Genomic DNA, 15,573 nt, shown 5'->3' on the forward strand with positions numbered 1-15,573 from the left:
AAAATTGCTGCTTAGTTATTCTGCCCTGTGATTTTATGCAAAAATAGGAAAAATGGTTTAAAAGTAGATTTAGTTTGCAAACTTTTGCTATGCTGTTAAAAGTTTGGGATCAAGGTTGAGAAAATTTGTGGTTTTTTACATCAGTTGAACCATTTTAACATTTTTTCCCTGTGATTTTGATATATTTGCTATCTTGTTTTAGCCAATGCTCCAAATTTTTTCTTTTGGCTTGGATAATGGACTATTTTTAAGTAATGAAACTGTCATACTGGACATTCATGGACAATGCTGCTGACTAATTGTTGCTTCTCTTACACACATTGGAACCCTAAAAAAAGACTGTCTCCTAAGACTACACCCTAACATTTGTGCCACCATAGATATGGTGGAATAAAAATTAAAAGGGGGGATTGTAACAGGGTGGTCCCCAGGAAAGGGGGAAGTTCCAGGTTCCCTGCCCCACCCAGGGGAGGGTGGAGCTGAGCAGGAAGAGGAGAAGCTGAAGAAGAGACTGAGGAAGGAAGGAGCAGGATGGAGCCAGAAGACCTGGAGGAGGTGCATGGAGCCTAGAGACACGTGAAGAAACTGCGCTTGTCTTTTGGTCGTGGACTGGGTGACACAGATGTGGGTGAGACCCGTGGGGAGGTGACCATGGCAGCTTTTATCTGGATGTTGATTTTGCTCTTTTCCTTCCGGGCTTGTCCAGTTGTTTGTGACCCTTTTCTGTGGGTCCCCACTGGAAGATGTTTTAGACTTGTGGTAGACTTTGGGGCCTTGTTCTGGGCCGATCTCATATGGATGGACTTTTACCCACGAGGGGATGGGTAACTTTGGGTGCTTCATTTAGAAACTAGACTCTTTGCCTTACCTGTATTGTTTCCTAGTTTAATTAAAGTTCCTTCCCATTAAAGTCTCCTATGTTTTGTGTTGATGCGGCGGATGGCAGAACCCATGTAGAATAGGCAGGTTTGCGGGGTTTGGGCTGCCCCTCTCCCTGTCCTATAACAGTGCTACCTTTATGCAAAGGGATGGTTCCAAGGCCCTTAAAAAGACATTCCTGGAAACTGGGAGAGGATCTACATCTCAAGACCTCAGAGAAAGAATTTATAAAAGAAAGTTTTCTAAAGTAAATGCTCTAAGACAGGGAAGGTAGGGTCTGTAGCCAGGAAGAAATCTGTCTAACGTTTAGTCAAGCTGAGGGAAGCTTTAAGGCCATCTAGGTGAGCAAGGGAAGGTAGTGGTCACGACCCCCCACCCTTCTCACCCCGTTGTCCTCCATGATCAAGCATCCACTTCTTAAGGAAATGCTGAGACGATTCTGGGGGAGAACTGGGGAGGGAGGAAATATTGAATGCCAAAGATAGAACACCTAGACCCAGTGCCAGAAATTACCATCACAAAAAAGACTAATCTGTAAGTACTTGGCAGCCTGAGGCACAGAGGAAACTTGAACTCTCCTAGGCTGGCATTTCAGTTTGCCTAAAGGGCCTAGCTTGGCTCAGAGAGGTGACTGTGCTGACCTTAAAATTCAGGCCTGAGGAAGTAGGAGATGAAGGTATTTTATTTTCCCCTTATGGCTTTGAGGTTTTTCAAATAAAATTGTATAAGATTCCGTATCTTTCCCTGAAGCGTCTTCACAAAGTAGTGGAGTTTTAGAAGAGAGAGGCCTGAGGGTGGGTCGTCCCTAAAGATCAGTGCCCGAAGCCTCTTTCCCCTTTCAAACTTTTAGGATTTTCTTAAACGCTCCCTCTCCACCCCACCCCGAATATTTCTTCCATTTTTTAAAGTAAAAAGAAACGGCGAGCCTCCAGGTCCTGCTCTCCATCTTTCCTGAATTCCAATCCTTCAAAACGCCAAGCATCTCTCACTTGGGCCGCCCAGGTTTTCCCTGCGCAGATACGAGCCTGGGCGCAGGGGGCGGGGGCGGGGGCGGGGCGGGGGCGGGGGCGGGGGCGGGGGCGGGGGCGCCTTCGGCCACACGGGGGCGCCCGCGCTCACAGCGCTTCCCCCTTCCCGCCTCCCCCGCGCCCGCGCGCCCCAGCCTCCCCCGGCGGAACGCAGGGAGCGCGCTTCGGAGGGCCGGGAGGAGGCCGGGAGGAGGGCCGCGAGGAGGGTCGGCACCAGCTGTGCGGGGCCCGCGCTGGAGGTGCGGCTGCGGGCCCCCCAGTTCCAGGCTCCTCCTCCTGCCGCGCAGCCTTTACTTCCCCCCACGTCCTCCACCCCGCCCCTCTCCTCCCTGCAAAGCCGAGGCTCCCCCGGACAGCCCCGGGGAGGCGGCCGAGCGGCCGAGGCGGCGCAGCAGCAGCCGCGGCGGTCGGGCTAGAGCCGGCCCGAGGCGTGGCGGCGCCCGCGCGCGCGGGCGAGGAGAGGGGGAGCCGGGCCGCCGGGCGAGGGGAAAGTGCGCTGCCCGGGGAGCGCGCCAGCGGCTGGGTGTGGGCGGCGCTCTCGCCTCGCGGCGGAGGAGGGGGCCGGGCGGCGGGGTGCGGCTGCCTGACGCCCCGCCGGCTTCGCGCTTCTCCGCGCGTCTCCGCGGCGGCGCCGGCCCGGGCGCCCCCGCCATGGGCTCGCGCGGGGCTGGGACGCGCCCCGGCAGCGGCGCGCGGGCGGCCGGGCCGCGGGGGCGCGCGGGGGCGCGCGCGGGGATGGCGGGGTAGGATGGCCGCCCGGCGCGACCCCTGCCGCCCCGGCCCCCGGGCCCCCGGGCGGCGCGGCTGAGTCGCCGAGCGCGCGGCTGTGGACGGAGGCGGCCCCGCCGCGCCCGCGGGAGTCGCTGCGCCTCCGGCCGCCGCTGCACCTGCCCCGGCGGACACCATGTCGAAGGCGGCCGCCGGCGCGGCGGCGGAAACTTGCGCCCCGACCCCCGGCGGCCCGTCGCCGGCCTCGGCCGCGGACGACCTGTCCAAGGTGTCGGACGAGGAGCTGCTGCGTTGGAGCAAGGAGGAGCTGGTCCGCTGCCTGCGGCGCGCCGAGGCCGAGAAGGTGAGCGCGATGCTGGACCACAGCAACCTCATCCGCGAGGTGAACCGCCGCCTGCAGCTGCACCTCGGCGAGATCCGCGGGCTCAAGGTGAGCGCGGCGCCCGGGGGGTGGGGCCGGGCGGCTCCCCTGTCGCGGCCAACCAGGCATCGTCCCCGGCCTGCCGAGTGCACCCCTGCTCCCCATGCCGTTCCGAAACTTTCCCAACTTTGGAGGTGCCGGGTCCTCTCCCCTTTTCCGCTACGTCGACCTATCGCTCGCCGCCCTCCGTGGCCGGGGGCACGGCCCCGGGAGGCCGATGCGCCGGGAGGGTGGCGGGCGCGTGGGGGGGGGGCGGCGGGCCCGCGGAGCCTTGACCTGCCCAGGGCGTCCGAAAGATCCGTGACCTGGAGAGGCGGGTTCCATCTGGGCACGGGGAACGCGGAGCGAGGGGGCGGCTCCGGGGCATCTCCTTTGGGGGCCGGGGGCGCAGTTGCTCTGGCGTCGTCACGAGCCCTCCGGCGGGCAGAGGGGTGAGGAGAGGCGCCGTGTCGGGAGGGAGACTGGGGACGCCCCGGGAGGAGCGCCGGCCGCCACCCTAAGAACAGGCTCATGTCGCCGGGTGCGGAGGACCCTAAGGCCCGCCTTTATGTTTCACACCTGCTCTCGTGCGTGCCTTCTCCGAGTTCGGGTGCGCGGAGTCACCAGGGGTTTCCTCCCCCATCGTCGACCCTAGTTCGATTTCAGCTTCCCCCATCATGGGAAGGAGGGGCACAGGCACCCGGACTGGGAGAGGCAGGCTGTTTGGACGGTACCCAAAGTGTCGGCCAGCGATGCTTTCCTTTGGAGTCATCCCTCCCGCATTGCTATTAGGAAAAAGACAAAGAGGGTGTGAGGAATAATCACCCTACCACCCCAAACTTTCTTTTCTCCTTGGAAAGCGCCAGTGTGCCAGGAGCGTGCCCCTCGCCGGCTGCCGCGGGCTGGCGGCGGGATCCGCCCTGCCGGCCCTGCACCGCAAACTTCCTCCCTTCACCGCTTGCGCCGGTGCCTCCTGATATTCCTTCCTCTCATTGTTCTGCTTTGTTTATAGAAAGCCAGACACAAACGAAATCACTGCGGGGACCTCAGGAAGCAAATTCCCGCAGGCACACACTGTTCTTGTCCCCTTTCCACTCCCACTAGGCGCCTCAGACTGCAGTCGCTTTCTTAATCGCCTCGGCGCTCCAGCTCAGGGATTCTGGGGCAAAGGGGGTGGGGGTGGGGCAGAACAGCAACTGCTCACTTGGGTGCTAGGCCAGTCCAGGTGGAGGTGCCCCTTCCTGGCGGTCCCAGCAGATTGTCATATAGTCCCTAGAGTGGGTGCAGTTAGGAGGCTCCCACAGTCAGAAAAATCCCAAGGCTTACTCTGCCTTTGGTGTAATTTATTACTAGTGGAGTACTTATTAAGTAGCAGACTCTTGAGGGATGACAGGCAGGCCAGTGCAGTGGGAAGATCATTTCAGAGAGGTGCCTTTGCATCTAGAAACCTCTTTTGCCAGTAGGGTGAGCTTGGGTAATTAATTTCTCAGTCTTATTTTACTCATCAATAAAATGCAAATGATAACTATCTCCTAGAGGTTTGTGGCAATAAGTTATGCTAATGTACGGGGAGATTTAACAGTGGACTTGACTACAGAAAAACGGAGGTTATTGTCATCAGGAGCATACCTGTAAATGTATTGCTGTGTGTCTCCAGAATCTGGGTTTCTGAGGCAAAGCTGGACAAAGGTATAGTTCATAAGCCTCCAATTTAAACTTCTTCCATGGTATGAACTGTAATGTGACTTGGAAGTTTGTTTAATTAATTATTGCTTTTCTAAAGACTTTATTAATAATTTAGAGCATGATAATTAGCACAATTAATAATAGTGTAAAACATTCACATAATAAATCAGAAATACTTGAAAGGTCTTTACTTTTCCTGGTGTGTGTGTGTGTGTGTGTGTGTGTGTACACACACCTAGGAGTGAGTAGCAGGAGACTTTGGTCTTCATTCCAGCAGCCTCATTTAGAAAGATATCTGTGAGGTCAGTTAAGGGTAGATCCACCCCAAGTAGGAAAGTCTCCTTGTGGTCTAGATTCATGATCTGGCATTAAAAGACTTTCCACGCCACTTCTTTATCAAGTTCAGAAATGGTGGGGCTGGTTACATTCTGCCACAACTTCTGCTCCTCCTTCCCATTATCCCTGAGCTGCTAGGTAGCAGCTTCAAGGGCTCTGGCCTACCCCTGAGGAGCTGTGGTAAAGCCTGCTGAGAGCCAGCCTTCTCTTCTTCATCATCTCAACTGGAGCTCCCCTGGATACCTCAGTGATCAATAAATGTGGTCGACTGAGTAAATGTTAGGTACATTTATTTATTTCATATTTCATCTTAACTGGAAGGAACATTTATTTATTTATTTGGTTGTTTATTTTTCCATCTGATGACATGGGATCCTCAGTGGAGGACATCATATTTAAGATAATTAAGGCCATCACGTTTTTCTTTTTTATGTTCTTTTATGAGCGCCTTGAAATTGTATCTCAGTATTTTCAAGGCTATTCTGTGGTGCTAAGCTGTAGACATGGGGGATGGGAGGATCAGTTCTTTTTCTTTTGAGGGTCCTGTGATTGCATCTAAACTCTGGCTGACTTGTTTATAAACACTCAGGAGGCCTGGGTAGTGGGAAAATTAAAGATTTGGAGTTTAACAATTTGGACAAATTGTTAACCTCTTGAAGCCCCAGTTACCTCATCTGCATTTTAAATGGGATATTAATTCCACTTGAGGTATGATGAGGACTAAATGATATGTAGATGAAACACCAATGAAGTTGTTTTCTCAAGGTCACAGATATGAAATATTCAAAATAGGCTGACTTCCTTTTCTTTTGGTTGGTTGGCACTTTCTGGGTATGAAGTATGGTCCCGAAAGTGGTGGTGAAAGGACATTGCGGTGAGGGGCCTGGTGGTGTAGGAAGCCGGTCCTGAGAACCAGGCCTATGCACAGCCAACTTGTACCAGCACTCAGGCTGCTCTGACATGGCATTTTGAAGGTTGGGGAAATTTTAGAAAAGTGAATTTCTGTAGACTTATTATCTGCAACACATTAATTTTCCTCCTTGCTACCTAACATATCAATTTTCCCTCCTGAAATGAAGAAAATTAAAATAATTCTTAACCACCGATGTAGTACTTCAGAGTCTTAAGAATGAAAATTTGAGTTGTATGCTAGGAACTCGGTCTACTATTTTAAAAGCCCACTTTAGATACTTGGATAATATCTGGTGGCCTGTGCCAGTGAAAAGACAATGTTTTGAAAAAGAAAGCCTATGTTTCCACGTGGAAGATTTGAAGAAGTTGGCTTACAGGTTATTATCAGACTGCTTGCTTAACTGTTCCACAGAAGGCAAAGAAAATGGCTTAAAATTGGAGAGTAAGTAATATTCCTAAGAAAACTTAATAGGTAGCGGGAACTGTGATAAAGAAAACTGGACGGGCCAATACCTGCCCCGCTTCCACACTAGCTGAGATACCGAGAAGTATATATTGTCCCTCATTTGTGCCATTAACTCCCTGAGGCCTGAGATAGCACAGGTCCCGTTCACTTCCCAATTATGGATCAATCAGGAAGAGTTGTTGGGTAGTTAAAGGCAAAAAATTTCAAGTGAAAGTATATTTAGATGAAGAAGAACATGATTTTAACTTTCTATGAAATGCCAGGATTAAACTAAACATGGAGTAATTTTTGAAGCTTAGAAAGATTAATTTTACTTAAGTATTATTTCCTCAGATTATGTACAGCTTCTAATTTCCCCTAAAGCATCAATGTCAAAGAATAATTTATTCCCTCAATACTATAGGCTACAACATAACAAGGGCTTGCTGTGAAGAGTAATAGGAAATCTTTTTTCCTAGTTAGAGCTGTAACCTGTTTTAGCCACAGGGTTAGGGGTTAGTCAGTGTCATGCACAGATATTAAGTGTTCACTGTATGCATGGCGTGTCAAAGTGCAAAGGAAGACACTGAAATGGACTCTACCTTCCAGAAGCTAGAATGTCTCTATGATAAAAGAAAAAAATCATGTCCAGTGAGTTCTTTCACTAGTATGTTTTGCAGGCATTCAGTAGAAAATGGGAAGGTTCATTCATTCACTCATTCATTCATTCTTTCATGCCTGGCCCTTCTAGTATGTTGTTCAGGCATTCAGCAGTGAGCAGGAATGTTTATTTATTTATTCATTATTCATTCATTCATTCATGCCTGGGAGAATTAGAGAAATCTCTCCTCTTTAGTTCATATGGGGGAGAAGACAGTATTTTCTCGACATAATCAAGGTTCATAATTCGTTGACATAGAAGGGGATAAATGTGGAAAGGTAGGAGAAACAGCTCTCTGGCCTGGACAAAGGGTTTATTTCTTTTCCCCAGCAAAGGGAAGGTGATGGAGTTGACCCACAGGAGAGAGAATATTCAGTGAGCATTCAAGCTGCAGAGGGCTTGGGTTGGAGTAAGTGAGGGAAGGCAGAAGGAAAGACAGACCAAGACAGGGAGAACAGATGGGAGGCTTATGAAAATGGCCTGACCTGAGGTCAGAAAGTGCCAGTGAAGAACAAAAGGAGGCGATGGGTATTAGAAGCAAGGAAACAGAATTGGTAATTCCAAGAGTTAGAGTTGGAGATGAAAACTAAGCTGCACAAATCCTCTTCCTCAGGTCTTGAACATCATTCCTCTCTGAGGCCTATGGCTCTCAGGAGGGGCATGGTGTGAATGGCAGGAGTTTATTTATTTTTTTTTGTAGTTTATTTTTCTAGTCAGTGGCAGAGGAAGTGTTGATATCAATTCACATATAAAAGAATACAGTCCCTTCCTCTGAGAACCTCTGTTTTAGATGGATTTGGGTCACAAGACCTGAGTTTTCAGTCAGTGATGACTTCTGTGGGGAAGTGGCTTATCAGGTGCCACCTGAAGTTGAATGGAAGGCAAGGAAGGCATTGCAAGGAGAGAAGGGATGGGCTTGTCCTTGGGGACATGAAGCTAGGCTAGTGTTGGACTCAGTGCATGATGGGAGGGGGTGCTTTTAATGTTCACTGCTGCCATGTTTCCAGGCCCCTAGTCTCCAGATTTCTTCCTTATTCTGTATTCCTCTTTCGTACCCATGTCCTCAGCTTGTCAACAATTCAGATCCTCCCCATGGCTGACCAGGCCAGCTTTACCTGCCCTGGAGACCTGCCGAGATCTCCCTTCCCAGCTCTGCTCTTCTCGCTGACTGTGCTTTGGGCGCTCAGGCCTCACTGCAACTGGAGCAACATTTGCTTCAGGGCTTTTATGTCTGCTCTTCTCTGCTTGGGATTTTCTTCTCTGACATGTTCTTTTTTGAGGACAGTGCTGCTATGTACATAGGTGTAAATAAATCTTTTCATGTTAGAGTTTACATGTTATTTGGATAAATACCTAATAGAGGTATTGCAGGTCATACGGAATTTCCATTTTTATTTTCTTAAGGAATCTCTCTACTGTTTTCCACAGGGGCTGCCCCTATTTGCATTCCTACTAACAGCAGATGAGAGCTCCTTTTTTCACAGCAACCTCTCCAGTACTTGTTGGTTCCGTTCTTTTCTATGTGGGCCATTCTCACAGGGGCGAGGTGGTATGCCAGTGTGGTTATAATTTGCAATTCCCCTATAATAAGTGTTGTTGAACAGGTTTTCATATGTCCACAGGCCACCTGAATGTCTTCTTTAGATAAATGTCTATTAGGTCCTTTGCCCACTTTTTTTGATTAGGTTGTTTGTTTTGTTGTTGTTGGATTGTGTAAGAACTTTGTAAATTTTGTAGATATAAATACCCCCAAAATATTCATATGCAAAGACTAATAGCAATAAATCTTGAACTCAGCAAAAAGAATATAATGGTTACTAGAGGGAACAGGGGAGGGAAGAAAGGGTGGGGGAGGAAGGCAGGCAGATGGGGAATGGGCACAAGTGGTTTGGTGGGGGGGGGAACAAAAAAAGAAGAAAAATTCTTTTCCAGACATTTTCTGTACTGTGAAAATTCTTTACTATAGATGAAAATATTTTCACGTGGACATGTATGTATTTGGAAATTTAAAAAAATGTAGTTTCACACAAGTCATTGCTCAAATGTTTTCTTCCTCTTAAAAAACTAGATTTTTTTAATTTGCTTTCGCTTTCCTCCTGGCACATTCACTACATGATGTTATGTTCTCAGCTTGCTTTTTGCCAGTCTTTGTCACGGAAATGAAAGCCCAGGGATGTCAAGGGCTTAGCTGTGTCCATAGACTGGTACCCGGAACGTGGTAAATGCTTCCTAAGTGTTTTCAGATGAACTAATGAATTGCCATCCATGCTAGGCCAGGTCAGAGGATGAAGGCCTTGTGACTCTTGAAGGGCGCTACGGTTTGTCCTAAGGGTGGTGCGAAACAATGAGGGTTTTAAATCTGGGAGTGACAAGATGAGAGATACTTAGCAGATGGAGTTCAGAAGACTTATTTGACTCAGAAGGTGAGGGAAGGGATGTGCCAGGAATAGCCCTAGAGTCTCATAAAGAATGATAGGAGGGCTGGATGGAGGTACCATTGAGGAGCTTAGCATTGCTCTGTGGGGTGTGTGATACCCTGTCCAGGAGGCATCAAATGGGTGTGGAAAGTTGGGGTTCGGTGTGTAGTGCTGGAGGGCCACTTGAAAGCAGTTATACTGTTCCCCATGGGGGATTGTGCTGTTCATCCTGTGCCATGGGCTAAAACAACACCAAAAGGCCTGATGCCCTGGAACCATTAAACATTTCCCAGGTCTCAAGCAGCCTTCTTACTTCCTTGAAATTGGGACAGTTCCTCACCCCTTCTTGTTTTTTTTGACTTCCTGTTAATTGACTGCTCTTGCAAACACTGACTGGGTGACCTTGGACAAGTAAAGCTTTGTGACAGCTATGTTTCCCCTTTTGTACAAGAACCATTAATAATCATCTCCTAAGTGTTTTGGTGAAAATTAGATGAGATAATGCAAGTAGTGCATTGGGCAGGAAGCATTACTAATACCTATTTTTATTTGTAATCAGAGCTACAAATCTTCAGCTTCCTCTTACCCTCTCATCTGACATCACAGACAATTCACTTATTCCAGACTCTCTGGCTTCTAGAAAGGATGGGCCTACCAATGCCTCCTTTGATTAGCTTTGTCTCTCTTTTCAGGATATCAACCAGAAACTCCAGGAGGACAACCAGGAGCTGAGGGACCTCTGCTGTTTCCTCGACGATGACCGGCAGAAAGGCAAGAGGGTGTCCCGGGAGTGGCAGAGACTGGGCCGCTACACTGCTGGGGTGATGCACAAGGAGGTGGCCTTATACCTGCAGAAGCTGAAGGAGCTGGAGGTGAAGCAGGAGGAGGTGGTGAAGGAGAACATGGAGCTGAAGGAGCTCTGCGTGCTGCTGGATGAGGAGAAAGGTGCGGGCTGTGCAGGCAGCCGCTGCTCCATCGACAGCCAGGCCAGCCTGTGCCAGCTTGCTGCCACCACTGCCCCCTATGTGCGGGATGTGGGTGATGGCAGCAGCACTTCTAGCACAGGCAGCACTGACAGCCCGGACCACCACAAGCACCATGCGAGCACCAGCAGCCCTGAGCACCTGCAGAAGTCCCGGGGAGAGGGCAGCCCGGAGCACTCCAAGCACAGGAGCACCAGTCCTGAGCACCTACAGAAACCCAGGGCCACTGGGACTCAAGACCACTCTAAAGCACTCAAAGGGCCGAGCCCTGAACACCACAAACCCTTGTGCAAGGGCAGTCCTGAACAGCAAAGGCACCCTCGCCCTGGGAGCAGCCCAGAGATGCTGCCCAAGCACGTGCTGAGCAGGAGCCCAGAACACTTCCAGAAGCACAGGCCGGGGAGCAGCCCTGAACATGCCAGACACAGCGGAGGCAGCCCTGAGCATCTTCAGAAGCATGCCCTCGGTGGCAGCCTGGAGCATCTGCCCAGAGCCAGGGGTACCAGCCCCGAGCACCTCAAACAGCATTATGCCGTGAGCCCCGATCACAAACATGCGGGTGGAGGAGGTGGAGGCGGTGGTGGAGGCAGCCGGGAAGGCACTCTCCGAAGGTCGGCGCAGGAGGACTTGTCACCCCATCACCGGAGTGTCTACAGTGGCATGAATGGTGGGTCAGTATGTGCGGGGGAAATGGGGTGCAAGAGCTAACAATGCTGAAGGGCATTCCAGCTACATGAGAAAGTACAGGCCAGGCACAGGGGTACAGAACACATATCTGTCCTGAGATCATGATGTGGTTCTTTTCCTTCATTTGTTTTAGTTTATACTGTTTTACTTGTCAGGGAAGCTTGGAGAAGATTGTGGATGAGGGGGTCTGGAGAAAGAAGAACATTAACTCCTGGGTCTTGGTCAGGGTGAGATTCTGAATATTGAAGCTGAACAGAACCACTCTAAGATTCTCCCATTTTGAACTTGGGCATTTTTCTAGTTACCTGAAGTTTCCACTAGAACCCACTTGTGGAATCGGTAACCAAAAGGTGTTTGAATCCAGTCACTAGCTTGTGTGTAGGAATAAATGAATATTTAGTATGATAAACAATAAAACATTAAAAGGAAATGTGGTGTCCCTAAATAAGCTTGATGTTGGGTTGCCTGAGTGCCTATTACTATACCTTACTTTACCTTGAGGATTTTTCCCTTGTGTTGGGGAAAATGTGTCTTTTCTTTGCATCTTAAATGGATCAAATGATTCCCTTTCCTACTCAAAATCCACCCAACCCACTCACCAACTCCCCTAAACTGAATCTGAAAAGTGCTTTTTGACATTATGAGACATCTTGGCCTGTTGTTTAAATGTTCGTCTTTTAAATGTACAGATGTATTTGGATGCTTCTTTGGTTTCCAAAGCATAACATCCCTTGCATTTGCTGAGGCGGCTCTAAACCCGAGCTTTTAAACCTTTTGGAAGAGGTTTAATTTTCTGCATCTTGGTTCTGAAACCACTTTGAACTCAAGAGAGAAAAAAATCATTCTTGAAAAAAAAAAAAAAAAACCCTCACAATCCTTTTATGTTACTTATGGTTGAGTTAGAACTAAAATGATTGGTTTTATAAACTGTTGGTTTTTTCATTCAAAATATTGGAGGTTTTATGATTTATTTGAAGCTGTTCTGGAGTCTGTGCAGCCAACTCTGAGTAATGGTGCAGGTTGACAATTTTAGCAGTGACACAAAGGGGTAAATTTTCAATATTGTACTTGGGGATTTAACTGTTGGATTCTATTTCATCCTAATCCTTTTCTCATAGTGCTGAAAATTGACTCCTGAAGCTTGGCTTTTAGTGCATCCAGTGTTCTTTTAAGTGCAAATGGAACCAGAGAGGGTGGGAAAGATGGGAAGATGTACTTTCTCAGTTGCTCTTGCTGGGAGGAGGAAGCTGGGTGAAGCCAATTTACCTGTTGGGTTGAGGCTTCCTGGCTTTGGGTGACTTGTACCAAGTGGGCTGAGGCTTCATTCACTTCTCAGGAGGGGCAGGGAGGCCTCCCTGATTGCTATGGGCAGCCTTGACTGTGTAGTTCTCACAAGGGACCAAGTCATTTAAAAGAAGTGTTGGTTGTGTTACTATCATGATGTGGGCCATTGGCCATGAAGCTTGTCTTCAGGGGTAATGGGTTAACGGGGAAATGCCTTTTCTATTTCTTGATGACTTTTTAATGAGCATGAGCAGTAAATGTGTGTACTATTTTAAGGAAACTTTGTATGTTGAAACAAAAATATTACTTAGGAGCAGGTGGTTCACTTTCCAAATAATTCTTCTGAAAGGACTCTTTTAATAAGGAGCTCCTCTAATTTAATCAACTTACAAGTAAAGATTTTAGGGCCTCCCTGGTGGCACAGCGGTTGAGCGCTGGGTTTCGAAGCTGCCTGTAGCCTCTGCAGCGCCAGTTCCATCCCTGGCCACTGGCGAGGGTCCCACATGGCGCGCAGACCTCTCCTGCCGCCCGCTGCTCCCCTCAGCAGTGTACCTCGGTCCTTCTGCCTGTTCTGCTCCCTGCTCTGGCTCTGGTGAATTCTGTCACCCTCCCTCGCTTCTGACTGTACCCAATGCTTGTATAAATAAATAAATCTTTCAAAAAAAAAAAAAAAGGCTTGTATTAAAAAAAAACCAAAAAACAGATTTTAGATGCAACTTTTAAACAATGCCTTGCATCAAGTAAGGTAGATACACAGATAGGTAGGTAGATAGGTAGATAGATAAGGATGGCATATTATGGTTTACTTCTTGGATTCAGAAACTTGGGTCAGGTAATTATTTTTTAAGTTACCAATAATTCTATTTAGTTAAAAATTTAATGTAACATGGATGCATTATTTAGAATAACACTGCGTTTGTTTACTGTTCTCATTTTTGAGTGACAAATCTGCTGACAGCTGATATCCTCACCAAAGTATATTTGTAGCACATTTGCATTATCTTTTCATTTCAGGAATTAATTGGAAAATGAAATGGCACAATGAGATATTTATGGATCATCAACCTATAAACTTGGGTATTCGTAGCTTGTATTTATCCTGCTGTTGCAAATTAATTTTCGATATGGATGGTAGGCCATGATTTTTCATATTTTTAAATCCCTACACACTTTGGTTGAATAAACTGCTAGGAACCAGTAGTGAAGTTAATCCCAAATCGCAGATTTGCTGAGTCATTGAAAGAATTGTTGGTGTGATGAGTGTTTTGGATAAATGCTTGCATTTTTTGCCATGAACAAAAGCAGGTGAAAGCAAGTAGGAAGAGTGTATGCATCTTGGCAGAATGAAAGACATGAAATACGTATTGGAGAGATATTATCCTACCTCAGGGATATGTACTCTCTCCAAACACACACATGCGCACACAGGAAGATCATTAGTTTGTTGACTGTATCTTGGGCATCTTTAAATATTCCTGTGTTTTCTATTACAAACTTAGTGCATGAAGAAATTGATAAACTTTGTTTAAAGCAGTTGACTTAATTTCCAACTGTAGTGCAAAGATGAAGGTTAGGTACTTTTCCTCTCTTAAAAGTATTTAAGGCTATATAACCATTTAAGGTAGCTGAGTGAAAATAAAAAAAAAAAGAAAAACAAAAACCCTTAAAGAATAAAATGTTCACGAATGTGTTTACTTCCTTAGAAGTTAGTTAGCTATTTCTTTTCAATGTGTAGAGAATTGTATTTGCAAAGGTTGGGTGGATTCAACACTTATCACATTGAGATATTATGGTTTATATCTCTTCATTTAACTTGCTGTGTTTCTTATTTATTATTTAAAGTAATTGAATGGTCACTTCTAGCTAAACATGAACACAAACAGAGAGCCTCAGCGTGGTTGAGAGTGGGGATTCATTTATCTGATTCCATTGAAATACAAGATTAGGTTAACTTTCTGTGTCAAAGTTTCCTTTTCACAATGAAACCAAGGGCTTTGCTTCCAGATACCAGCTAACAGATCTTTGCTTTTCAACAGATAACTTTGTAGTTATCTGGTCTGCATGTTGTAGATGATTCAGGTTCTTTTAGCAATAGCTCTATTGACTTTTCAGATACAGATGATCTGATGATCAGGGCCCCTTAGCAGCAGTTCATCCATTGGACAGTATTAATCTAGATGAAAAAGTAATACCAGTAATCTCAATTCTAGAAGCACATGTTGCTGCTTACCAGCAACTGAGATGGAATCAAAGGAAGAAAAAATTTAGTCTTCATTTCTTATCTTCTTGTGAAAAATTGTGTAAGTAATTATCCTTTGAATTTACTTTGCCATCTTAGCTCCTGTTTCAGTGAGCAGCGTCATGCCCTCCTTCAGCATCACCCTAGCCAAGGAGGGCCCATGTGAGGGAGTTCATTATTTACTGTGTTCTCAAGGGCCATTCAGAACTCATTTGGCCTTGCTGGATGGAATGTCAGGGTCATGTCTGCCTCCTGGGAGCTGCTCATTGCTTTTTTGAGTATCTCTAGAGATAGAAGAAACAGGCTGTTTATCCCATCCACTTTTTCTCTAGAACAAGGTTTCCCAACAGTACACTATTAGCACTTAGAACCAGGTTATTCTTTATTGTGAGGGAGTGTTTGTGCATTTTGGGAAGTTTACAACATCCCTAGCACTGTCTGTCAGCAGCCCCCTGCTTGTGACAGGTAAGATATTATGGTTTATATCTCTTCATTTAACTTGCTGTGTTTCTTATTTATTATTTAAAGTAATTGAATGGTCACTTCTAGCTAAACATGAACACAAACAGAGAGCCTCAGCGTGGTTGAGAGTGGGGATTCATTTATCTGCAGATTCATTGTCTGCAGACACTGTCAGATGTCAGGGGTAAATAACCTCTTATTCAAAACTGTTGCTTTAGAGTAGTAACTTCCATCTGCCTGCAGATTAAAATCACTTGGGTAGTTCTGAAAAAACAAAAAAAAAAACAAAACAGTGTCAAGGCCCCATGCTCAGATGTAAATTGGATTTGTCTGGCCTGGAGCGCGCTGCAGAGCTTATTCAGGTGATTCTGATGAGTGACACCAGTCTAGGCCAGGCTTTGGTGGAGGGAAGCTCTCAAGCACTG

The 15,573-nt window shown here is 47.3% G+C and overlaps 1 protein-coding gene across 9 annotated transcripts in view; it reads left to right on the top strand.

Moving 5' to 3' along the window:
• The first annotated feature begins 2,811 nt into the window (after positions 1-2,811).
• The window catches only part of CCDC85A (coiled-coil domain containing 85A), a 224,335-nt gene continuing 211,573 nt past the window's right edge, over positions 2,812-15,573 (top strand). For all 9 annotated transcript variants that reach the window (XR_008554244.1, XM_054701516.1, XM_054701518.1 and 6 more), the window contains exons 1-2: positions 2,812-3,066; positions 10,186-11,143. Coding sequence is in view for 8 of the 9 variants with exons in the window: in XM_054701516.1 (XP_054557491.1) it covers positions 2,812-3,066; positions 10,186-11,143 (1,213 nt within the window). In the remaining variant the exon portion in view is untranslated. The remainder of the gene's footprint in view (positions 3,067-10,185; positions 11,144-15,573) is intronic.

This window comes from Talpa occidentalis, unplaced genomic scaffold (assembly GCF_014898055.3).
Source record: "Talpa occidentalis isolate TD23 unplaced genomic scaffold, MPIMG_talOcc4v2.1 talOcc4.5, whole genome shotgun sequence".
NCBI lineage: Eukaryota > Metazoa > Chordata > Mammalia > Eulipotyphla > Talpidae > Talpa > Talpa occidentalis.